This window comes from Acipenser ruthenus, chromosome 18, assembly GCF_902713425.1.
Source record: "Acipenser ruthenus chromosome 18, fAciRut3.2 maternal haplotype, whole genome shotgun sequence".
Lineage (NCBI taxonomy): Eukaryota > Metazoa > Chordata > Actinopteri > Acipenseriformes > Acipenseridae > Acipenser > Acipenser ruthenus.
The window spans coordinates 21,326,160-21,352,026 of NC_081206.1; the positions used below are offsets into that span (position 1 = coordinate 21,326,160).

A 25,867-nucleotide genomic window follows, 5' to 3' on the forward strand; every position below is an offset into this window, starting at 1 on the left:
ATGTTTTGCTTCGGCTTTTCTTTGCATTTGGCAGAAGTTTCCTAATATTTCAGTATTGATATTAACACTGCATTTGTAATTTTTTATTTGTTTTTTCAATCACTATCTTTGCTTGATCGTTATAATTTTTCCATATCTGGGATCACCCTATTGTCTAGTGATTTAAACGTGGTAGCCCTTGGTGCACTGCCTGCATTATCAGGAATGTGGGGCCCTTGGTCCACTTCAAGTCTTTGAATATATTTTCTGCTTAACTTGTTTCTCATGTTAAATCAAATTTGTTGTAATAGTTTTTGTGGTACACTTCCCTGAATCTAACCATTGTCAGTATGTGTATTATTTATGCTAAATGGATTTCCATGGCTCATGCAATTTTTGTTCTGTAATTTTGAAGACATCTTTGTATTGGTCCTTCGGTTGAAATAAAATCGCACTACTTTGGTGTTTTAACACTAATTTATGCTTTTCTTCTGCAAACAGAAGCTATTAAATGCACCGAAAAAGGTTTTCCTTTTGGATAAAATTGCAGGAGGCTTGTAAAGAAAAGAATTACTTAGTACAAAAACACACAACATATAATACACTTACTGCATCTTGTACAGCCAAATCTGAATTACTTTGACATTCCCTGGGGCAGTCTTTTTTAGCAGGTTTGACTGTCCAGAATTCAATAAATAGTAATACCAAAATCAATACACAATAATTTGGCTTTAAAAAACAGATTTCAGTGAATACATTATTTATAGGTTCACCTATCGGTGCTATATATCCCCAATGTATCTCTCTCTCTCTCTCTCTGTAGAGATATAGATATAGATATATATATATATATATATATATATATATATATATATATATATATATATATATATATACACACACACACACACACACACACAGAGATATATATATATATATATATATATATATATATATATATATATATATAAATCTATATATATCTATATCTATCTATATACAGATATTTAATATTTTGCATATAAATATATAGGAATTAAAGAAAAACACAATTGTCAACCATTCATTTCGACAAGAAAGTGAAAACACAAACTTTAAATTGAGACAGGGGGAGTATGTTAAGAACATAACCCTGTCAAAAAGCGGTAATCCATATACAAAACATTCTTGTCTTTAAATAAATTCAATGTATTTTGCCAATACTTTGCAGTAGATCTCATCTAAATGCAGCTTCTAAGACCTGATGACCAAAATGCATTTTAACAGTAAAAATGCATCATCCGTAAATACCTATTAAGTCAAAATGCTGCGGGAGTTAAATGTACAAGGTTACCATTTTGTTAACGGTTTTCGAAGACATCCTTCCAATGGCCACTATGGACCACCGTTACTAAATGAGAATGGTAAACCGGACCTAGTTTAGCAGCGGAAGTTGCAAAAGGCCAAGCCCTTAACAATGCAATGCTTCAATTAGTGATCCATCAGTGTGGCAAACCATCCGTCTATTGCTACTTTAATGTTGGGAATTGGCCTCCTCTGGTTTTTGTTTTTTGCTCACTCTGAGAACTGGAAGATGGGCTCTGCGTTGTTATTGCTGGTTGGTGGGATTGTCTGGCTGCAGCATCTTGGTGGGGGAGGTTTTTCCAGGGGTCTGTGAGGAGGTGGAGTGCGAGCTCTCACTGGAGCTGCTGCGTGTCTCTGTGCTCGTGCTCGTCTTCTTCATCTTCCTCCTCTTCGCTAGGGGGGCCTTGTCCACGTTCTGGAGGCAGAAGCCCTCCCTCTTGCACTTGTTAAACGCCTAAGACAAAAGGGAGTGAATACAATGAGGTCTACTGAACTAAACGACAGCATCTAAATACTGCCACGGAAGTAATTCAAATTTGTCTACCAAGGTTATGAATCTCCAGCATCTAACAGAGTGCGAGTTTATTTGGTTTTTAGGAAAGTAGAATGCCTATTTAGTGAGATTTAGATCCACCATTGTTGTAGATCAACTGAATAGAACCCAATGGGCTGGATTCTCCAAGCCATTTATTCCAATTTGTTATTTCCTCATTTTTTTCAGAAAAAAACATGCACAATAAAAAGTAACCAAATCAGAAAAAAGAAGACTTTTAGTAGTCTCCACATATAGGAACGATGGATTTTTCCCCATTGTAAATGTGACGCCTAAAGGAACAAGAACCTTGCTTAAGAACACCTTTTTGGCAACGCTAGCGATTTGTTCACAACTGATACAGTACTGTTTTGTAACAGGATAACTAGGCTTCCTACTTTTCAATTTTAAATCAGTAAAGCTTGTTAAATTTTGAATTCACAAAAAATGAGTTTGACTGAAATAAATGTATATAGGATCAATCATCGGTAAAGCCACTATTTTTTTCTTAACAAAAATAACACATTTAGAAATTATCTCTAGTTTGTGTAGTTTTTATACTTGCTGCCCCATCTCTGCTCTGAATAATCTGAATAAGTGCAAGTTAGTTCTGTTCAAATGTTTTGTTCTGTGCATATTATTTTTACTTGTAAATGTATGCTATAAAAGTCTGTGTAATACACTTTTATATGCTACGTTTTCTACAGTTTATTTGAGACAAATTTAAAATTTGTGTAGGATCTTTATCTATACAAGGTATAGCTCTGCTGTGACCAAATGTTATTTCAATTAGAATGTTGGTAACCATGGTTTTGTTGGATGTTGAATATGATAAATGGGTTTCGCCAAATGAGACGTTTTCTCAATGCATAAAGGTTGATTTCACCCATTCTCTGCTTGAATTGAAAAATAAAGAAAAAAAAAAAAGTCGGGGGGGGGGGGTTGTTGCACAATAATGGTAGCTGTACATGGGCATACCAAAGAAAGCCTTAAATGGCAGGTTTCACAGACCCTGATTTGCACTAATCTTAGACTTACCAAAGTTAACATTGGGTAGTCAAAGACTAGTGCTGATGAAGGGTTGTGAAACCAGCTGTAAAACTGTATCCTCTTCACATTCCTTAATGTATTTTATACTGGCTCCACTAACACCGAAGGAAGGTTGAAGGTTACTGCAGTAGGACCTTACGTGGAATGTGGCCTTGACACAGGTATGCACAGAAGCACCGGAAGTTCCCAAGATGCCTGGAGTCATCAGCGGATTGGAGGAGAGCTGACTGTCATCCTGCAGCCACTCATTGTATCGCAGACTTGACATTTTAATCCTCTTATTTGGATCAACTGTAAGAAGTTCTGTTTTAGGGGAAAATAAGACATCAAATTACTGGTAATTTCAATAGGTCTGGAGAGATATTGGAGGTTCACTTGAGCTGGAATGACCCCATTGCATGTCATGACCTAATTCCGTTTGATAGAAAGACAAGACATTTTTGTATACGCTTTGTAAGGTTGCAGATGAGAGCCGTTGCAGCTGGAGGATGATGTGTCATTTGTAACATTATAATAATGACTGTGACGTCTCCTCTCAATTACTGATTTTTCTTGTGCAACTTAGAACCGTCGATTGTATGCTGTGTATTCTGTTCAATACAACCAGAGGTAAACATCTCCATACAGCCTTTTAGAATGAATGATTCTTAGCAATGAAACTTTGATCCCAGGTGTGAAAGGTTTCATTCTCCCACCACCAGTACACTGAACTCAAAACGCATCAATTGATCTAAACCATGGCGGATCACTGTGTAGATCGTTAAAATAGACTCCTTTGTGAACAAATGTTATGAAAATCAAATAACCAACAGTCTGAGTCCCTTTAATGTAATTCTGTCTGTACAAATTTTAATTCTTCAAATCATATTGGCATTTCTTGTCACTCCACCACTATATAGATCAATTAAATAGAACAGCCCCCACCCTTGTGTGTAAATCAGACAATTCCACAGCTGTTAGTTAATTCTAGAGCAGAGTACACTGCATTTTCCATTCCCTTTTAAATGAAAAGTGCATCAAAGCTTGAAGCCTCATGAAACCCTGCAGGAACTGCTTCTATATGAAAGTACACTTGTTTATTTATTTTTTTGTTTTGTTTTGCCATAAGTGCTTTGCCTAAAAGGCATGGATATATAAAGACCCACTCTCCGCTGTATGTACTGTAGCATTGTCATGCACTGCACTGTCCTGAAAGCTGCATTTATAATGAATGCTTAATTTAAAAGCTGCTTCTTAATTCTTCAAAGCCAATATATGCTGTATTACAGACAGTTTGTAAAGAGATGACTAAAGACAAAATCACATTTAGAATTTGAATCCCAGTTTGTAGTAAGGATCTTTTTTTTTTTTTTTTTTTTTTCCCTCCCCCCAGCAGGTTTATAAGATGAGTTGTGGTCTGGGGAGAACTAAAAATCCACTGTTCTACCCCTCTTTCTTCTGTTAAAAGATCTTTGGATTCTTTGCTTGTATTTTCAATTACATTTAGAGGATGCTAAGGCAATGCTTTAGATGAAAAGTAATCACTGGTACCTAATCACTTTGTGTGTTATAGATGCCATAATGCTGGATGTAGCCTTTTATAAAGTTATTTTTGAAATATGTGCATATCCTGAATATAAGGGAGACCAGTAATACTGTTAATAATGTTAAGACAATGGATTAGAATTCCTTTAAGTTATAGCTAAAGTTAACAGCACTTGGCAACTACTACATTCATATTTCAAATAAGAATTTAAATTGCATGCTGACTGTCACAATTGTGAGCTTTCTATCACTTGTTTGTACACAAGCAGCTCTAACATGTATGTATACTGTAGGTCTAATAATGCATGTGTACTGCACCTTGTATCAAGTCCTTGGCTTGTTGGGAGACATTTTTCCAGGCTTCTCCTTCAAAGGAGAAATCCCCTTCCTTGATTTTCTTCATGATTTCTTCTGCGCTGGTGTGGGTCAACATTTTTTCCTTACATTGAAAGGGAACTTGTCCTGATAACATTGTGTACTGATAGCGAAGGAAGGAAAAAAACACATCTTATAAATGTTGGGTTCCCATAACATCCTGCAGGGTTGAATGCGGCTTAGCAAACATCACTTTGCATGTACTAATGAACCTGCAGTTCTGAGGTATCCTTCTACCCTGCAGACAATAGACATGGGGCTCAGATTCAGTCTCAGACGAGCCCAAATTCCTTATTTAGCTGTTGTTAAGTCTTCTGGGAAAATCAGTAAATTCAAGCTTTAGAATTGTTGTTTGAGTACAGTTTTTTTTGTTCACAATTCTGGAAAATGCTGAACTTGTTCACAGGGTTGACCTTGTGAACCGCAGCATCAACTTTCCAGGCTTCCCATAAAAATAAAAAATAAAGGAATGCAAGCCATTGGATGGAAGAGGTTGAGCAAGCCCCCTTGGCCTATTTGAGCTATAGTGTGGAGTAGTGGTTAGGGCTCTGGACTCTTGACAGGAGGGTCATGGGTTCCATCCCAGGTGGGGGACACTGCTGCTGTACCCTTCAGCAAGGTACTTTACCTAGACTGCTCCAGTAAAAACCCAACTGTATAAATAGGTAATTGTATGTAAAAATAATGTGATATCTTGTAAGTCGCCCTGGATAAGGGAGTCAGCTAAGAAATTAATAATAATAATAATAATAATAATAATAATAATACTACAAGGACCCCTTTGAACCCTAGGAGGGTGTTAATAGGCTTAACAGGCAGATTGGGCTCTAAAGCACTATGAATAATTGATTGTAACTCACTATAATTACAACATCACAAAACCCTACCTGAGCTAGTGGTTTCATTATGTTTGATCTTAAAGTAGTTCATCATTTTTTTTTTTTTTTTTTTTTTATATCACAGGTTCACCTTTTAATATGTTGAAGTTCTTTTAGTTAATTGTTTTGTATAACTTATTTATACTTAAAATTGTAACATGCATGCACGGTATGTGGATATTTCAAAAGACTATGCAATAGAAGCAAAATGTATTGCTGCTTCCTGGTACCAAATTACTTCCTGTGCTGTACAGTATCTCAGTTTCACGCCAGTGGTCTAGCTGCAATTTAGCCAGGTGACCTACAGCAGAGGAAGTGAATAAATACAAAAAAAAAAATCGGTACATCCTCAAATAAAGTAAAACAAAAAACACAAGAGTCTTAACAGAGGAAAAAGGGATGAGTGATAATGCTACTGAGGGAAGAAAGTGCTTGGCACTCCTTTAAATGTTTGAAACACACCTAGGATACATTTGCCTGAATTTGTTTCAATAGGAATTGCAGATATAAAACAACCACTTAGACCAGACTGGGATCCACACAGACTGTACTCACCAAGATGACTCCCAAACTCCAGAGGTCACAGGATTCATCATACCCGTCATGATTGAATAACTCGGGAGCAGCGTAGTGCAAGGTGAAACAAGGGGTTTTTAATGGCTGGTTATCCGGCGGTTTTAATCGAGCAAATCCAAAGTCAATTATCTTTATCTCTGAACTGTCGCTTTCATCTGTGAACAACAGATTCTAAAAAAAAAAAGTAGGCGTTAAATAAGAGACTTGCAGTAAATGTACACTTTACTAAATCCATAGTTCAACCAAACCACACCACACCTATCCTGAATTTTAGACTGCTAAGGAGTTTTCAGTCAAGCAGAACTCCATTCATGACAACTGTACCACCTTAAGAATCTACTTTAATTTACATCAGCTGATATTGAGAATAAAGTAAAAATTCAAACCTATTTTTGGATTTAAAAGGACAGCAGAATTTAGATCAATGTAATATAGATGCCAGTGTTTAATGTCTACTGCTATCATAATTTAATTGTTTTTAATTAGAATTTGAAACACCATTTATTTTGAGACAGGAAGTGGTTGGAATTTGAATTTAGTCGCGCTCTGGATGTTATTTATATAGCTGTACAGGAAATTGAACTATTTATTTTACAGGCTACAATTACTTGAGCATCTCTAGCTTTTCTGGGAACTGAACCCCGTAATTAGGCAGCACAGTTGTCCATGAAGTTATGCAAAGCAAGTTGCATGCGTGGTAAAATTAAGTTTGGAATAGGTGACTATTCTGAATGCACATTTCCTTAGTCCCTTAGTATAACTAAAGACAACATATTGGCTAATGCCTTTATCTGTTTTACACATTTCTTATTTAAAGTTTTACCTCATAAAAATATAACTTGGTACTTGTGAGACTTACCAACAAGTATTTTACCTGATTTAAGAAGAATAAAACTACCACAGGTTCAAAGGCCACGACATGCATCTTATGAGCTGTGAAATTTAAAATGAATATGTAGGTCCTGATCACAATAAACTACTTTGTTTATTATGGTTACTTATTGCGGTCGGAAATATATTCTGTGCAACACTGAATTGATAAAATAGAAATGTGTGTGTGTTTTTTTTTTGTTTTTTTTTTAAAGATCAAAAGCAAAAGTATACAACCCTGAACATAAGACTAGACATCGGTCTACTGTTATAGACAGACAGAGGGCTTTCATCTTTCACTACAAAAACTAGATACAAGTCCAGGGCCACCCTGGAGAGCCGCAGGGTCTTCTGGTTTTCTTTCCACCTGAGTTCTCAATTATTAATTGAACCAATTACTTTGTTAATTGGTCAACACTGACATTTATTCTAGGTCTTTAGCCATTGATGTTTTAAAGATATCCATATCATGAATCTATGGGCAGACTGTACCTCTGGTTTCAGATCCCTGTGGACCACTCCAACGTCGTGCATGTGGCTCACTGCAGAGACGAGTTTGCGCATGATCCGGCTCGCCTCCGTCTCACTGAAGTGTTTCTTCTTACGGATGCGTTCCAGGAGCTCTCCGCCTTTCAGTAACTCCAGCACCACGAATGTATGTAACTAACAGGACAAAAATAAACAAGCTTCAATAGGAAAGCTACTTAAACTCTTATTGAAATATGGCACTGTATGTTTTCTACCGAGTTCCAATGCAAATGTGATTGGAATTTGTCATGTCATGAGTGGGAGACTGAGGTTAAAGATCTGGAGTCTTGCAGATACATTAATACACAATTATTTTCAAGCATACAGCTCTTCTGATTTACACTTCAAGTCATGAAGGGTATATTTTGATATAGAACCCACCCTGCCTCACACAATTAACCAAACATGCAGAAGAAACAAGATTATTTTTCATTTACATTTATAACACAGATGAACACGGATTTCACAGTTGAATACTTATTTAGGCAGTTGAGTAGTTTGTCCATGTGTAATTCACAAATGCCGCTTTTCTAAACTAGGGTTTATTTGGATACTAGACTTGGTACAGTTGTTTGGTACCGTTTGTTTTTGGGAATCTGGAAAAGAGTTCACCTAAATCCAGCATTAATTAATCCATAAACTCATTAACTTGAATGTGAAGGCAGGTATAGTGCAGTATCTGCATTGCACTTCATTATTATTTACTCTGCATAAAGATCCGGTTCTTGCTTCTTATTTTTTGGTACTTGTACCCGGTTATTTTTTTGCAGCAAGCTGAAGACTAGTTCTAGTGATCTGTGTGTTAAATAGTCCAGAAGCAAATATCGAAGTAATGCATTGTGGTTGAACAAGGTTATAGACTGACCTCAGAATTTAAGACTATTTACTATTTTCTTTGAAAAAAAACAAACACATCCCTCTTATTAAGAAATATTGGTACATCATCTTGAAATTAATAAAAAGCTCTATTGCAAATGCAAAATGATTATAAAAATGAATCCTAATATGAGCATTTTTTTTCTTTTAAAAAGAATGATTAAATCTTGAATTAGCTGGAGCAAGATGAGGGCGTTTCAGAGTTGTCAAGCATCCTTTTGAAGAAGCTGCTTCTGCTCTATTGAAATTGTAATAATCCTGCCAAACTCATCAGCTCTGAAGTGTTTCTTTGCTCTCTAACAAAAGGGAAAGCACATTCTATCTGCCTGTTTATTTTTATACTGATAGAGCAATTGAGATGCTGGAGGTTGACATACATTTATTCCACTGTGGCAAAATTATGTTCAACTTGAATGCCAAGTTTAAATACATTAAGCCAGACATGGAAATAAGAAAATATGTTCATACCAGAAACTTTTACTAAAGATTTTAAAAATGTGCTTTAAGCAGAGGGGGTAAAAAGAAACCAAAATATCCCACAGGCCAAAACGTAATTTCAATTACTGTTGCCCTGAATTGTAATCCGATTACTTGTCAATAAAGTAATATATGTTACTCTAAATTACTCCAAAAACATAACCCAATTACAAGCAACTCTGTACTTAAACAACCCTATATTGATATCTATATATCTAAATATATATCTGCATGGGTTACACAGCAAACCAACAACAGATCAGCTTTAAATTCCTTTTGTGGCCTTTTTTACTGCAATGTACACAAGTACATCATGCAAGCTAGACTGCCTAAAATCATCACGTCACTCCAGTGATGGCCTAAAGAAGCGACTGCAGTTGATATCAACATGACCTACTGTACCGTACAAGGCTCCTCAACCACTTCAAGTATGTATTTGTTTGTGTGAACAGCTAAAGTTGTTTTTAAAAGAGAGAACCAAGTCTACTGAATAAATGAGGAGGCAATTCAAACTGATAACTGCACAGAATTAGCCTAGGGAGAAATGTGAGCTTCACATCAGCAGGCTGTGGAGCTGCTCTCGCTAACGAGACCTTTTTAAAATCTGACTATTGCTATTGCCTCTGCTGCCCTCAAGTTTTAATAGCGAGACTGGCATTTGGAGCACAAAAGAAAACAAAAATCCTAACCAAGCTTTTCTACTTAACTTAATTGATCCCTATTTAAAGCCTCAAGATATAATTACCCTCCATTTATTTTGTTCATTTTCATCCCACGCCCCCGTCAATTGTTCTGACTTGTCAGAAGTAACTATCAAACAGCAGCTAACAGCAAACAAAGTAAGCCATTCAGAGGAGTCGACTTGGTTTATAAGATAAAAGTAGTTTGGTAATATGGGCTTGGGCCTGGTCCCTGGTAGTTGCAGGAGCCAATGAAGAGATTACTAGAATATATTATATACAGTATATATCTTAAATTTGTGGAAATAAATCCCATACCTGATCATGATAAATTTCATGGAGCTTCACAACATTTGGGTGTACTTCACACAGCTTCAATGCAGCTATTTCCTTCTGAGTTTGCGACTCCATTCTGGAATGAGAGAAGAATATTCAATAAAGTAACTTTTTGGTTTCCTATCCACACATACAGTAGGTAGCTGTGCTTGGCTTTAGGACACATACGACCTTGAAGAAGTGCATGAAATGGATGGAGATGGTGCCATTATCAGTGTAGAAAAACACTTTGGATTCAAATGAAATGTGCCTGCTAGAACAGACAGCAAGCAACACCTATAATGGAGGACGATCTTTATAAATTAATTACAAGACAACCATATTAAGAATTACTTTAAAACTTCAATCTATACACAACGTAGCTACTTATGTGAGTTTCTCATTTGTTGTCTAAGCCTGGTAAAATAAAATCTTGCTGCAGCTCAGTTTATTTGGAATGACCTTAAGGCTAGGTTAGTGAATTAAGAAAATGTCAAAAAGCAATATAACAAGCAACTAAACAGGGCATTTGAGGGGAGTTTGAAACAGCACTTTAATCTTGTATGACTGCATTACCAGGGGGGAATTATAAAAGGCTCTGTTTTGTCCCGCATTCATGTTCTCTACATTACATTTACAAGAATGACATGCACTAAAAAGCAGTCCAACCCATATATCCTTTCTAATTTTCAAACCTCAATTCACAGCCATTATAGACATTAGTTTACATGATTAATTAACATTCATATACATGTTTACAAAGTGAGTATTCAAAGTTGACCTTACAGAAATTGATGACAACAGCAAAAACTTATTTGGCAGCATTACATGCCATCATACATGCAATCAAAGCAGATTTGTATCAATAAAGCAAAGTTACTGTTTTTATCAGGGTTGCCGATTTTAAGACTAGTGCTTTTCATTTTTTAGTTTGGACATTTACCTTTTGCTGATAATTTTTACTGCAAATTCCTGGCCAGTTTTCTTGTGGATGCATTTCCTACATATGGAAAAACTCCCTTCTCCAAGTGGGTTCTCTTTCAAGTCTAATTCATAATTTAGGTAAAATGGAGAATCCTGTTAAGAGAAGTAAAGATAGTGAGTTTGCTGGGTCATTCATTTCAATGTACAATAATACACATTTAATCTCCACCTCTGTGACGTGCTTGTACAGTAAAAAAGCATGCATTTAAAACCATTTTTAAAACAATGGAGAATTAGCTACTGGATGTAACAATATGGTTTAGTAATTCATTAGTAATGTCACATTTCAACATGGTTAGTGCTAAAATAAAAGAGTTCAAACAGTGATGCCACACTTTAATAGCTTGGCATTTCAGCCCATTGAATTGAATGGAGATGTTAGGGCTGGACACGAATCACTAACCTGACAGTTCATAGACTAACATCTTACCATTCAACTAAAGAGAAAGCTCTATTGAGACTTAAGTGAGTATTACTAACTCATCAGCTGCTAGGAGGATTTACAGTACAACACAGAAGCCAGATCTGTTAAAACCAAAAATGTGCTCCACTTTGGACTGCACCACGCTAACAGGTACCTTCATCATGGCACTTCGGGCCACAGCCGTTGATCCAGGACGATCCATCCCTAAATGCATCTGGAATGGGTCCGTCATGACAGCGTTACGTTTGAACAGAATGGAAGGAGCAACGAACGAGTAGCCCTGTAACAGCAGAAGGGTTATATGTGGAAGCTGGTGTCACAAAAACCACAGGTAAAAAGGCAAGTTAATTAGCCTTGCTTTTGACAATAGCAATGATTTAAAAGAGCTTCAAATGTCTTTTTAGGCATTTCCCTTACATAGAAAAACATTGGACAAATCCCTTCATGAGTGAAACAAGAATCTTGCTTTCAAGTAGAAACAAATGGTTAATAAAAAATGGTTTTACTACAAATTGGAAGTCATTTGAAGAGACAAAAAGCCACCTCTAAAACAAGTTACTAATGCATTCAACTTGTGACTCCATTGCCATATAAAGAATACATTTATATTTTAAACATGCTTTCTATATGGTTGTGTTCCTTTCAACATACACTATCCATTTTAAACGTTCTATTGATTTGTATGTTTAAAACATACAGCATAAACCAGAGTATGAGAAAACAGTACATTACTTATGCATACTTTATATATCCTTCAAAAACACTCATTAATTAGGTACAATGAGTTGCAATGGGCAATGTGCTGCAGTTTAAATTTAAATGCATCACCCCTCAATAAGCCACTGTAAAGACATCTCCCAATTCATTTAAATATTTTAGGTAGAATCTCTTTTTTTTTTTTTTTTTTTTTTTTTTTTAAATATACCAGGTTTTAACTACTTTTACAGCTAAGCTGGGAAAGAAATCTAGAAAGCAATGATAAAGGTGGCAAAGTCAATTGCTGTGTTTAAAAATGATTGCATGCTTTGATTTGCCTTTTAAGTCTGCAGGATGGCTGTTCAATTCTGTTGTCAAGACACGGCAGCAACTTCGATAGCCTGGCCTGACCAGTATAATTACAAACATTTTACAACAGAAGAAATTAAGCTGCAAACAGACTTAAAAGCTTATTTGAAGTTGGAAATCAAATGTTACAAAGATACAGTAATTACGGAAGGCATGCTTTGTGAAGTAACAACTTTATTTCAATTTCAAGTACTCTTAGAAAGCTTTTGATTGATGTGTTGGTGAGACTATACAGAAGGGTGGAGATTCAAATGTAAATCATTAAATAAATTGATTAAAATCACCATTAATTAAATTAGTAAACATTGCATCAGAAATACTTCTAGGGTCGATATTATTATTATTATTATTATTATTATTATTATCAACAACAACAACAACAACAACAATAAATTAAGCATTAATTACCAATTAAGAATTAAATAGACAATGAATAACAAGTCATTTGCTCAAAAAAGATGAGACTTAATTTGAATAGTTGACCGTCCATTAGGTATGGTTTTTACATTCCAATCTGCACTCATAATTGTTTGTTCTTAGTCCTGTTTACAACATTAAGGTTATCTCCACCCCAAAGGTGGAAACTGTCAGAAATCAGTTTCACAAACGCAGTAGATTGAAAATGTAAACTAATAATGTGTAACTAGCAAACAGAATAGCTTGTGTAGAGAGCTTGAGTGCTGGAAGAATTATTTCTAAGATATAAAAAATAAACCTGTTTGTGAGGCACCTTCAGTACTTTTCTCTGCCAAGCTCTTGTTTAAAATGATAACCGATTTACTTTATATGGTTTACAGCAGCCCCTAAGTTTATATACATGTAGGTGGAGGTCTCTGATCACTGTAACATATCTAAATCAGGGGATTGCCTCACTGCCTCACTAATACCAGCAGGTAAAAGGTCATTCACTGTATCAATATAGTAATTCCTATGTATTCCACAAATCTGTTCTGTTCTAGTAAACATTAGGGCCCTTTGTCTTGATCTCCTGAACGACACAGTACTTAAGAGGTAAATGTGTTCACCTGAAATATTCGGTCTGAATTCTGAGGCAAAGCTGCAGGAGAGTAGGTTGGGTCCATCTCTGTAAATTCTTCTGCAAAATTACTGACGTCCAACTCGTCTCGGATAACAGGCTTAAAAGGAGCGGACACTTTTTTGGAAGCCAATTCATCCCAGTTAATTTTCTAAAGGAAAAAAAAAATAAAATAAATAATAATAATAATAATAATAATAATAATAATAATAATAATAATAATAATAATTCAAATAAAAATGTAAAAAACGAAAACAGTTAGATAGTTCTCTCAAAAAGGCAGGCATAGAGACCGTGCAGCATAAGTGAGGAGTCATTTTTAAAATAAAAGACCACATGACTGGGGACATGTGAGCTTTTTGCTGCAGTGTGCTACATTGTATCTTTGTATAGTCAAAATCATAAGCAGTGCTAGAGCAAAGTATGGAGAGATTATCAGTAAAGATAATGAAAAAAGAAATTGACATGTGGAAGGATATCATTATCTCTGGAAGTTTTCATGTGTGTTTAAATGAATAAATGAATGTGCATATTGTTTTGTATGCTTTTAAAATGGTTTAATGTGCACCTACTTTTTTCCATTTCCGAAAAAAAATAAATGGGGGGGTGGTTTAAATGGGCATATCTGTAGTTAATTTACCCTTAATGTACAAAATTACATTTTTCTACTGTGCATTTGCCATAATTTTGGATATATAGAGGAACGTTCACACTGCAGTTACTCGACGAATGAGGGTGTTTACAGAGTGTGATGAACGTGTGTTATGTTTTACAGCTACCCTCATGTGTGAAATAACCACAGCACTATGATAGCATGGAAGGTTACAGTAAATCACTGGTACTGGAATTCAGTTCTTATGAGCCTCATGTTAAAACAGATGTTTTTTTTATTGTTCCATAGCTGCCTCAGGAGGACACTAAGCGATTAAAAAAAATAATAAATTAGGCGGTTTAGTTATAGACTAGTGTTTTAAAGTATATTTCGATTTTTTACTTGTTTTATAGCCAGTTATGTGTGTTAGACTGTATGTCTTCCCATTATAAGAAATGAAATACTCGCTAACTACACATTTTCTAATGTACTAATTCTGCTCATTATCAATGGGAATTGCTTTGTTTTGTCAAGGGATATTTGGCCATACAAAAGATGAGTCAATCCTTAGTTCTTCTGGAGTGTGAAGCCTTGCGTTTAGCCCTGGTAGTAGTTACTGCATGCAGACTGATCGAAATCAACTGGCTCATTCTTCTCACCTGGTAAAAGGGATGGTTCTTCACTTCATCAGAGCCACTGGGGCCGGAGCCCAGTCGCTTCTTGGGGTCCTTCATCAGGAGACGCTGAATCACATCTTTAGCTAATGGGCCCATTTTTGAAGAAAATGGAGGCTCGCTTTTTAATATCCTCCTGCAATTAAAGAGGACAATATGTAGATGTTATATTCAGTCACTGAAAGAAAGATGGACTAACATTGTTTTCACACACATGCACACATCTCTCCTCATTACTTCACAGTAGGCATCTAGCAAGCAAATACTATTGCCTCTTTTTTTTTTTTTATCAATTATTTTACCCGTTTTTCAACCCAATCTGTAATACCGCTACAACCCATACCAAGGAGGACTCTAGAATAATGGCATATTTACTGCCCAGCTGAAGAAAAGGAAAGTTGACAAGCTACTGCACCCTGGCAGTGTGAAGTCTAGCCTCACTGCTCTATTCCAGCTTTAATGAATGACCACCATTTTCAATGAAATCAAATCAGATTAATACTTTAATTCTATTATGAATGTATTGTGAGTCCACATTATAGCCTAGTACTGTCTTGGCCTGGAGGCATTCATGTTTTTAATGACACCACACCCTAATCCATATTTTTGCACATTTATCTCGTGAACTGCTTATCAAGTTGTGATTAAACATTTCCTTGCCATTTCCTATGCTACAGTGTACTGCAGATACTGCTGATCATATGTCATCATACTCTTTCATCACACTGATAGCCTATATGCAAATTTGAATTTACTGCCCCTGTAGATTACACGTTAGAATCAAGGTGACTGAATTTACTTCCACATTGATTGTCAGAATTTATCCAATTTCTTAGCAGTCCATTTTTAAAACTGAATTCTTCTGAACATCAAATACTGGCTGCTAAATGGCAGGAGGAGTTGTCAGCAAAAAAATAACTAAATGCTAGTAGAGATGTTTCAGTCTAATGCATTATTTATGAATATAGAGAAGCCAAGAATATACACAGGACTGCACATTCTGTACTGTCTATTATTCAGCACAGGTTCACGCTGTTTGAATCCTTGGATATGAGCAGTATTGTATAAAATGTAATGAGCAATGAGAATTACAGCTGTTGGAATAAGCAAAGTATGAACTGGTGTACAGATGTATTATAGGGAATGCTCCCAGCTACCTCATTATCATTTAAGCCAGCTTTACTCTTTCCTTTTAACAGGAACTATTGTACCTAGTGGGGTGGGTGTTTCAACAACCCTCAATGCTCCAGCAATGTAAATTGGTTCTGTTGATTATTATTCTTATTATATATACACCTTTATTATATACCTCAAATTTAAATAATACATCAGTATCATCATGATACTTTTTTTTTTGTTTTTGTTTTTGTAAACAGCAACAATGACATGTAAATGTATATTTCCTTGAAATGGAGGTTATAGCCCTAGGACCTGTCAAATTGACATAAAACATATATACATGTGTATCTAGATGTTGTTTTATTGTGTAGCTTGTGGAAATCATAATATATGTAAAAATGAATGGCTGTAAAAACCTGGTCAATTCCTTATTTAATCTCCTTACTTTGAAATCTCAGTTTGTGAGTTCCTCTCTCCGTCAACAGTGAAAGGGGAGGCTCCTGTCAGCAGTTCATACATGAGGACCCCGAGACTCCACCAGTCAACCGCCTGTAAAACACAGACACTATAAAAACACAAAATACTACTCCTAAAACAATTAAATACAACCAACTCCAGTGTTTCATTGATTTGAAATAAAGGCAACATAAGATACTAGGAAATGATTTTACACCTGTTGCTAAGCAGCAACTGTTATTTATCGCAAGCTTCCAAAATTTACTTGTTTTTCTGGGTTCAGTGACAAATGTAACCAAACCTAAAGGCTGAATGGACTGAAACCTTGCATCTCATTAACTAACCTGTCTATTCAATCATTTTAACAATAATATTTTAATATAAACAGATGGTTAGTCCAGGGCCAATGATCCTAGGTAGGCAGCAGTGTGAAGTAGTGGTGAGGGCTTTGGACTCTTCACCGGAGGGTTGTGGGTTCAATCCCAGGTGAGGGACACTGCTGCTGTACCCTTGAGCAAGGTACTTTACCTAGATTGCTCCAGTAAAAACCCAACTGCATAAATGGGTAATTGTATGTAAAAATAATGTGATATCTTGTAACAATTGTAAGTCGCCCTGGATAAGGGCGTCTGCTAAGAAGTAAATTATAATTATAATTATAGGTGTTTCCTGAACATTTCCCAAATAAGGCAAACCATCCTACGCAAATCATGAAAGAGTACATGTTTTTTTCCGTTACTTTTTTATGATGTTTGCCATCATTATGAGAGGTTCCATTAATAGTTACCGTACTATAATACTAATGTACGTTTTAATAAGGCAAAAGAATCAGGCAATACCTTATCATGGCCAGTGTCTCCTCCTCTGACAATCTCTGGGGCCATGTACTCTATTGTGCCACAGAAAGAGTAAGCTCTCTCATTCTAGAAATAAAAAATAAAATAAGAACAAATACAATTGCAGCAACAGTTTCCCACATAAACTGCCAAGCAAAATTCAATTCTTATTGTTGACTGCTATAATTAAAAGAACAATTTTGTATGGAGTAGGAAATGTGAGTTATCTTAACTAATGTCATCACAACCCTGTAACAGTTTAAATCTGCTCTGTAACCCATCTCCTGCAACACTGCCCCAAGTGGATTTAGGAAAGAACACATTTATTAGAAGCGTTTTTTTTGTACTTAGAGAAAATGTGGTTGTTTAAAAAGTCACCATTAATTAAGATAACTGATGTTTCCTACCATGCCAAGTTGCTCTTAAGACTTATTTTGGAGTCCTTAAGATACATCCTGATTAATTTTGAAATGCGTTAAATAAAAGAATAATAAATGCTGCAAACTGGAAGCCTTGTTTGTTATTAATAAATAAATTCTGTATCTCACTTACTCACCTCATCAACCAGGAATTCTTTGCTGAGCCCGAAGTCTGTCAGCACAATGTGACCGCTGGAGTCTAGAAGAATATTCTCAAGCTTGATATCACGATATATAATGCCCAGCTGAAAACAAGGAAAAAAAATGTTATGCAGTTACTACAACACTTGTTTATTTTAACACTGAAGATGGAAACTATAGCCAGTAAGTTTGGTAACACTCAAGGTTACAGTGGTTATGAAATCATCAGCTGTGGCAGTCCTACCAGGGAGAACTAGCGAAAATTCTGCATTTCAAAATGGGCTAATACGAAGAAATTGGAGGTTTTAAAAGTTGTAAAACTTGTTCAACACAGGAACAGTAGAAAAACAATACTTTTAAATAAATGGAATTAACAGATCGATCAATCAATTAAAAAGAAAAAAAAAGCTCAAAGATTAAAAAATGTAATATAAAACACAGCAATTTTGAATACTGCAACTTACTAGGATGCGTTGCTGCTGTGTGCTAATAACGTCTTACCTTATGAAGGTGTTCGAGTGCCAGTACTATTTCACCACTGTACAATCCCACTTCACTCTCACTGAAACGTTCTCTCTGGGACAGGTGTGTGAACAACTCTCCTCCATTTACATAATCTGTGAGGAAACCAGAAAACCCCACTGTGCTTTAAAAACCCACTGTGCATGCTCTAAATCACCACCACATAAATGCAATGATAACAACAAACGTCAACAGCTTTAAGAAAACAAAACACACAGTACAACCATTTAACGGGGCGGTTGCAATAAGTTTTTGTAAACAGCCTTACCCAGGATGAGATGCAGCTTGGTGTCTGTTTGGAAGGCGTAATGCAGCGTCACCAGGAAGGGGGATTGTCGAATGTGTTCCAGGACTTGACGCTCTGTTCTCGTGTGCTCCGCTGTCTTCGCTTTCTGGATAATGGTGGCTTTTTTCAACACCTTCATTGCGTACAGCTTCCCCACATCATGGCCACTGATTTTTCTCACTAGAAACACCTTGCCATATGCTAACAAAAAAAAAAAAAAAAAAAAAAAAAAAAAGAAAGATGGGTAGGATTAGTGGGTTATTACCAATACACAGATACAAACCAATCCAATGTGAAAATCAGTAAAATGTTTCAAATAAAAACAGTACATTTATTGCGGTTGGTGATCACTTACTAAATATTGTAACACAACTACATTTTTGCAGTTGTAAACACATTTTTGTGTAGACCCAGTGTGCACATTTGCTTATATGTAGTCTGGGTACAAAACAAATGGCCTACATATTTACAATTCACTTATAGCATTTAATACGGAATTAAGAACACACGCAGTGTTTTGTAATTCCATTGTCATTTGTTGTATAAAATGTGAACCACTACCATTCCATATCTAAAAACGAGATTCCAAATGTCTGTTTATTTCAACTGCATGCACTGAATTATTTTGCCCTAATTGTCAAATGACTGGGAAAAGAATCAGCAGCTATAAATACAGCGGATAATCAGAAATACTTCAGTGCAGATTGTCAAGCACTGTTCTGTTTTTGCATTTTTAAAATAGGTAAAGCAGCTGTCGGGATACACTCCACATTCACATTAAGAATGGCCCCTTGCAAGTTAGCTTTGGTCACACGGTGAGAATGTAAATGAGAGAATTCCTGCTCTGCAATGTGGGCACATGAGCAGTAAAGGCTTGTGTACTAGACCTATATAGGTTATGTGAAAGTGCAACTATCGGGGGTGCAAATCATTTTGAAAATTGGTGCTAAAATGTTTTGAAAGTTTAGCATCAGAGAGCCTACTGGTGCTAAATGATCAAACCCCATCCTAATCAAGCCGCCCTCCCCCCGCTCTTCAACTAGTTTTTAGTGTTTTGTTACATAAAATATTTTTAACAAAATGTACTCCGTATCTAAATCACACCCACATTTGCAATCATGCTTACCTGCTTTATATTTTGTTAAAAAGGAAATTCATGCAAGACCTAAAGTCATTTTTAACGTATTTCATCACAGAAAAGCTTGCTCATTCCAAAAGAAATGTAACATGTCTAGTGGCGCCAGAACTTATATGAAGTATCTAGCGCCACAGTGCCAAATTTGCACCCCTGAACTAATTCAGCAGCAAACATGGGAAAACAAACAATCACAGGGACTTCAAAAGGGGCGTTATAGTATGTGTCTGCGCAACTGGCTCTTCCTTCAATGCAGTGGCTACATTGACCAACATGTCAATCATGACAGTGTGCCAGGTCTTCCTCAAACTGCTTGCAGAAAACCACCTGAAATATTTCTGTTTCAAGTCTGCACAAGTGTTCAATGTATTGTGTCGAACGGGCGTGCTGCTGGGGCCCAAATCACAGACACCTTCAAAAGTGGACAAGACACACCTGCTTATACTCAAACAAAACGTTATGTTTTGCGAGGTATTAATGTTGTTTTTTTTAATACAATCTGTAAACATTCCCAGGGGAATTACCAATTACAAGGAATAGGTTTGCAGCCAAAACATATTGCAGTAAATCTGTCCACTGTGAGGTTTGTTTTCATAAAAAATTGTTTCAAAGATACTTTTGCTTGGTGAATTTAGGTCTGTTTTTTTCTGTATAAAAGGCAACATCAATACAATTAAAACAGGCAAGAAACTACTGTAGTAACGATACAAAAACAGTCAAATTGAGTTCACCACATTTTAGAAACATCTAGAAGGTATTTTCAAAATGTGCCGCTCATGAGTTACCTTTGTCTTTAACATATGAATTAACAAGTACCGCTTCTTGTAAAAGTCAATTTGCTTATAAAAATAGCCAATGGCACACAATGCTGCAATTGATCATGACAGATCACAACAGACAGGTTTTATTTCAAAACACATAATTAGACTAAACCACAAAGGGGTACGTGTCAGCTTTTGGTAAAAGGCAACTGAGGATAAATTACATGAACTCAACAATGAAATTCTTTAAACTGAACTGAAAAATAAATATTCACCTCCTGGATAACACTGGACATTCTGTATACCAAAAGCAAGTATATATTTTTTCAGGTCTTGGATATTCAGGAATAACAAAATATCTGGAAGTTTTTCCTCACTTCCTGGAACAGCAGCAAATATTCAAGAAGACGCACAATAAACCTTGTTTCAATCTGGTTCCAAAAAAACACTGGACAGCTTTACAATTCTCAGGATAGTGCAATTTTGGTCTTTAGTGTTCACATTAGGAATTTGCAAAAGAAAGGTAAGTACTTCTTTTGAGCAGCCTCAAGAGAACATTTTTTGCTACATTGAAACAAAAAAAGCTTTTTTATGGCTGTACAGATGTAGGTTTTTATTCTTTATTTTCCAGAACAGAATTCTCAATGAAGGCAGCTATTTATAGGAACACACTAAAATTGGTTGAATTTCAAAACTGTGCCAGATAAATGTAGCGCCAGTATGTTGTACAGTAAAGACTCCCAATATGCTTGCTTCAGTTTTTTAGGGAACACCATGTAGTGTTGGGTCCGTGGACCATGACGGGCCAAATTCATCCACTTTAGTGAGCTGAAAATGTATGACCTGTTCTCAATGTATGACCTAATGAACAATTAAAGACATGGTTGAAACAAATACATGACACTGAAATACATTTACATGTTTTACAAATTGTACTCATCATATCAACACATACAGTATTTTATCATCTTCTGCAGCCACGTGACACGAGACACAGTGGACTAAAATAATATCTTCTGTTAATCCGTCATACTGTGTCTTATAAACAAATATCATGGAGATTACTGGCACACAGGAAACTAGGTCATACACATGGATTGTGGGAAACATTTGACCTCCAGATCACAGAATACAAGGACAATCGTGTGTTTTCAACAAAGAAGAAAAAAAATGTGAAACCAGTATCGATACACTTTTGTATGGTTCCAGTTGGCAATACTGCTTTTGAAGCAAATCTGTGAAACAGAATAGGCTGTATTATTCTCTTGTGGGAATATGCCATACAATTCCAAAATACATTTTATGAGAATTAGTATCTGACAGATGAAGTAACAGTTAACAAAAATAGCCTCTTTAAAAGATGAAAATGCCTTTGGGATAAATTTCAAAGAGAAGCAAGCACACAAGTTCATGGTTTATGTGATCTGGGATATGCACCTCTCTTAATGCTACTACTGCACTTGGCACATGTGACGTTGGTTGCTTATTTAATTTAAAAAGTCACTTAAATATAAAGGAAGTTTCAGATAATCAGTGGAATTTTATCTTTTGGAGTTTCTTTTTTTCTGCAGCCGTTTCCCTAACAGTTCCAGCTGCAGTATCTTTAAAAAATTGCACCCAACAAAGCACTGGCAGGATTACTGGACTTGCAAACACGTCCCTCCCTATAAGACATAGGGCAACAATGGGAAGCCAGCACTGATTCTACACGAAATGCCTGCAAGGTGTTTTAAGCACTTGTGCATATCAAAATCAAACGGTAATATGAAACACTGACGTGCGAGCAACATATATTTTGTGTCCTACCCCTGCACCTAAATTACATTTTCAATATATAAAAAAAAATAAAAAATGTAGGAGTACTCACCTCCTGTACCAAGAACCTTGAGCAATTCGAAATTCTCAATTCCTACTTTCTCAGCATGCCCAGTCAAGTTAGCTGTAAAGTAAAATAAGACTTAAAAAAATAACAGATTAAAGAGAGTCAACGCCTCCCTTAAATCACACTTGCACTGTTCAAAGCTACAATTTACAAGAACAAATGACGGCCTGCACCTCATACTGTTCAGACGCCAATGCATAAAATCACTGGCTATAGAAAATAACTGCAGTTACCATTTTGTAGATAAAGCAGCAACTCATTTTCCATGGTTGGCAGCAGCAATTTTCTGACCCAGTAAGCACTGACAAGCTACACTAACATTAGGAGGGATAAAAACACACTGGTAAGCTGCTTACGTGAGGCTTTTACGATAATGCCTTTCTCTCAATGGGTTATATCTAGAATCGTGTAGATCAGAAGTAACCCAGAAGCAGCAATCTTACCTTCCCTGGCAGCAGCAGCAGCAAGTCTTTGTGGAAGGTAATGCCTATTAAAGGGAAAACTCCTACAGGAGGTTGTTTGTTACAGTGAAATGAGTCAGGCATTGTTAAGACCGAAAGACGGAGAGTGCTTTTCCCAGACGATATATAATGATGGTTTAATGCACTGAAGAGACTTACAAGGCTACAATGACTACATTAAAACAGACCTCCTCTTTCCATTCCAGTCATGTGACAAAGGGACCTTTTTAACTCTGCTAGCGCTTTAGTCACCCAGATTCTTGCAGTTCTGTGCAGCCCACCATTAAACACAGCCAGCTGCATGACACGCAAGTTGGCTGCGCAGATTTTCCAGCTTTTATAAGTAGCTGCGAGAGCTGGAATGCAGCAGCAACATGGAGAGATGATGCAGGGGTCAAGATTTACCTGCTGAACTCAAGACAAGTAAAGTGCAAAACAAAACACGGTCACCTTGACAGTGGAGGAGAACATCACTCGGGCTCGCTATTTCATATAATAATGAATGACAGTACTTTGTAAACATTTTCTTTTAATCACATTAGCAATAAACATGTGAAAATAATGTATATAAAATGTGGTCTTGTATTTAACTTATTAAATTAGTTTGGTATCTAATAAAACAACTGTATTTTGTGTGATCAACATTAAAAATGTTAGTCTTTTAGGTATTGTACAAAAACATAAACATAAAAATAAAATGGTTAATAGTATCTGCTGGTGAAAAATATATAGCATACAAATGTCTAAAGCTTTCTAAATGGCTAAAGGGGTACACACATATCCAATACAGGGGTTGTAGCAAGCTAGTACAGTAGTACTGCTTGCTGCTGCAGGTGGCGTCAGGCAGTCAGCAGCCAAAGCCACATGGCCAGTTTACTCAATGGAACTAAAACTCCTCCTCTCTAATTATACACTGTAGGGTTCCTTTGTCACATGAATTGAATGGAATGTCTGTTCAGTGCCGACAGTTAGGATGTGCAGGTAAGTTCAAAGCAAGCTCAGAGCAAGATATAGAGAACAAGTAGCATTACTAGTAACCAGAACAAATACTTCTGACATTTCTGATGAAGGGATTAAATAGTGTGCAATGCTGCTTTGCAAAACCCAAGTTTGTTTTTCAAAAAAGGAAATAATTTTCCTTTGCATTGCATGTCGAATATGAGAACAATTTTTTTTACAAAATCTTTAACTTTTTTGAAAAGAATAGCGCTGTACAATGTGTGCTCTATTTCTTTTTATATCATTTTAAATGCATACTCCTCTAATTCTGTGCCAGGTCCACTAGAGGGAGCCTTTATGCTTGATGTCGTCATCTACTGTACACTTCAAATGTCAAATCGAATTATGGATATGATTTATTGTATATTACGATTTAAAATGTAGACACATTTTGTGGTCAACATTTTGCCTGCATGACCTAGTCAGACTTGGAGTTTAAAGTAAATGGAGCATTGCTATGGCCGGGCAAGCTTTTAGATTTAATTTAGAAACACCCCCTCAGGGCGATGCTTGTCAGCAGCGAAGTTCACCAGAGCAGTTTAATTCAAGGAAATTGGAGAACATCCTTTGACTTAATCCTAACATCCATCACTTTGTTAATACAGTACCAGTCACAATCGATAAAACATGAACGGGCCAGGCTTGTGGTTCTCATTTCAAAACCAAATCGCAGAGCATTCCTGGTCTGCCCTGCTTTTGTTTTCATGATGTAAGATAACTTTCATTAGCCGTGGGCTTTAGATCTCACACAGTAGGCCTATGTGCAGTTTTGAAGGAAGCACTTGTTACAGCAAACATGTATTTTCATCTTACAGATTTAGATCTGGTTATAGTCTTGGTTAAAGAAAGCTTTTGAGTTTCAAGCCTCGTTTTCAGGTAGTCTTATTGTTTAAAGCCGTTTCACCTCACGACAGGATCTTTGAGATAAAAGGAGAAAGGACTGAAGATGTGCAAAACTACCTGAAAGTAAAGCATAAAAAAACACAACTAGTCCTTAATCTGGGATCTGTGGACCCCTGGGGTATGCAGAGGTTGCACAGGGGTCCCCAGAATATACAGAACACCACAATTAATGTATGAAAAAGTGGTCCACCACTGTTGTGATGTGACTGGCCGTGTGATGCATAAAGTATTAAACGTTAACGTTCAAAGCCCTGCTTAGTCCTCAGTTTTCAGTTGGGATCCCTATTCAAAATCTAGTTTAAGAAGTTTGAGAACCTCTATTCTAGATAAATTGGTAAATGAAACACAAATCGCTGTCTAAAACAACAAAAATAATTAAAGACATACAATTACAAAATAAACGGTTTTGTCTGAGATTAATTGTACTTTTAAAACTGCAGCCAAATCAGAATAAGCTGTGCTAGAACTGGGCTTGAGGCCATGCCACTGAAGAACTCAGATTTCCCTGTTTGCATTTCTGAAGGGGGACAGACTTTGGCAGTGGACTGCATACAGTACAGCTATGGCCAAAAGTGTTTGCATCATCCTATAGAATTAACAAATTTTGCTTCATAAAGTGAATGAAACCTGCTAAATAATGTTACATTAACATATTGAATGTACTTCATGAAAAACTGACAAATTGAAAAATTTGACATTTCGAAATCTAACACGAAATACTGTACTACTACTATTATTATACACACACACACACTACAGTTTGCATGTCTTACTTCCAGGTAGTCTGTTATACTTGCATTTCTTTGGTCATTTCACCTGGAGACTGAAGTTCAATTCACCCCTTCAATGCTGTCTTTCCTGTCATCAACATGAAGTGCCAATTTAATGACTACACTGAAGTAAGGAATGCAAAATGATTTTTTTTTTTTTAATCTAGTATGACTGAAGATGCAATTTAATTAAATTTTTGTTGTAGCACTTCATATGAGAAACATACATATTGAATGGGAGAACACAACAGCCATAGTAATAGAATTACCTATAGCTATAAGACAAGCAACTTTTTTATTGTAATAAATATTTTTTTTTTTATATACACTCAGAATAATTATTTCCAAAAAAAAGTTTCAAATGTACTGCTTACACACGGATGTTTATTTCCATACAC

General features: G+C 36.1%; 1 protein-coding gene across 1 annotated transcript in view; it reads right to left on the reverse strand.

The window, feature by feature from the left end:
• Positions 1–1,006: 1,006 nt before the first annotated feature.
• The window catches only part of LOC117423432 (ribosomal protein S6 kinase alpha-5-like), a 39,148-nt gene continuing 14,287 nt past the window's right edge, over positions 1,007–25,867 (reverse strand). Inside the window, 17 exon segments of the mRNA XM_034039215.3 lie at positions 1,007–1,572; positions 1,574–1,777; positions 3,045–3,208; positions 4,748–4,907; positions 6,238–6,429; positions 7,621–7,791; positions 10,008–10,101; positions 10,948–11,081; positions 11,567–11,692; positions 13,503–13,664; positions 14,765–14,915; positions 16,344–16,447; positions 17,194–17,277; positions 17,747–17,854; positions 18,252–18,367; positions 18,541–18,759; positions 22,322–22,393. Of these exon segments, the coding sequence (XP_033895106.3) occupies positions 1,534–1,572; positions 1,574–1,777; positions 3,045–3,208; positions 4,748–4,907; positions 6,238–6,429; positions 7,621–7,791; positions 10,008–10,101; positions 10,948–11,081; positions 11,567–11,692; positions 13,503–13,664; positions 14,765–14,915; positions 16,344–16,447; positions 17,194–17,277; positions 17,747–17,854; positions 18,252–18,367; positions 18,541–18,759; positions 22,322–22,393 (2,300 nt within the window). The 3' untranslated portion in view covers positions 1,007–1,533.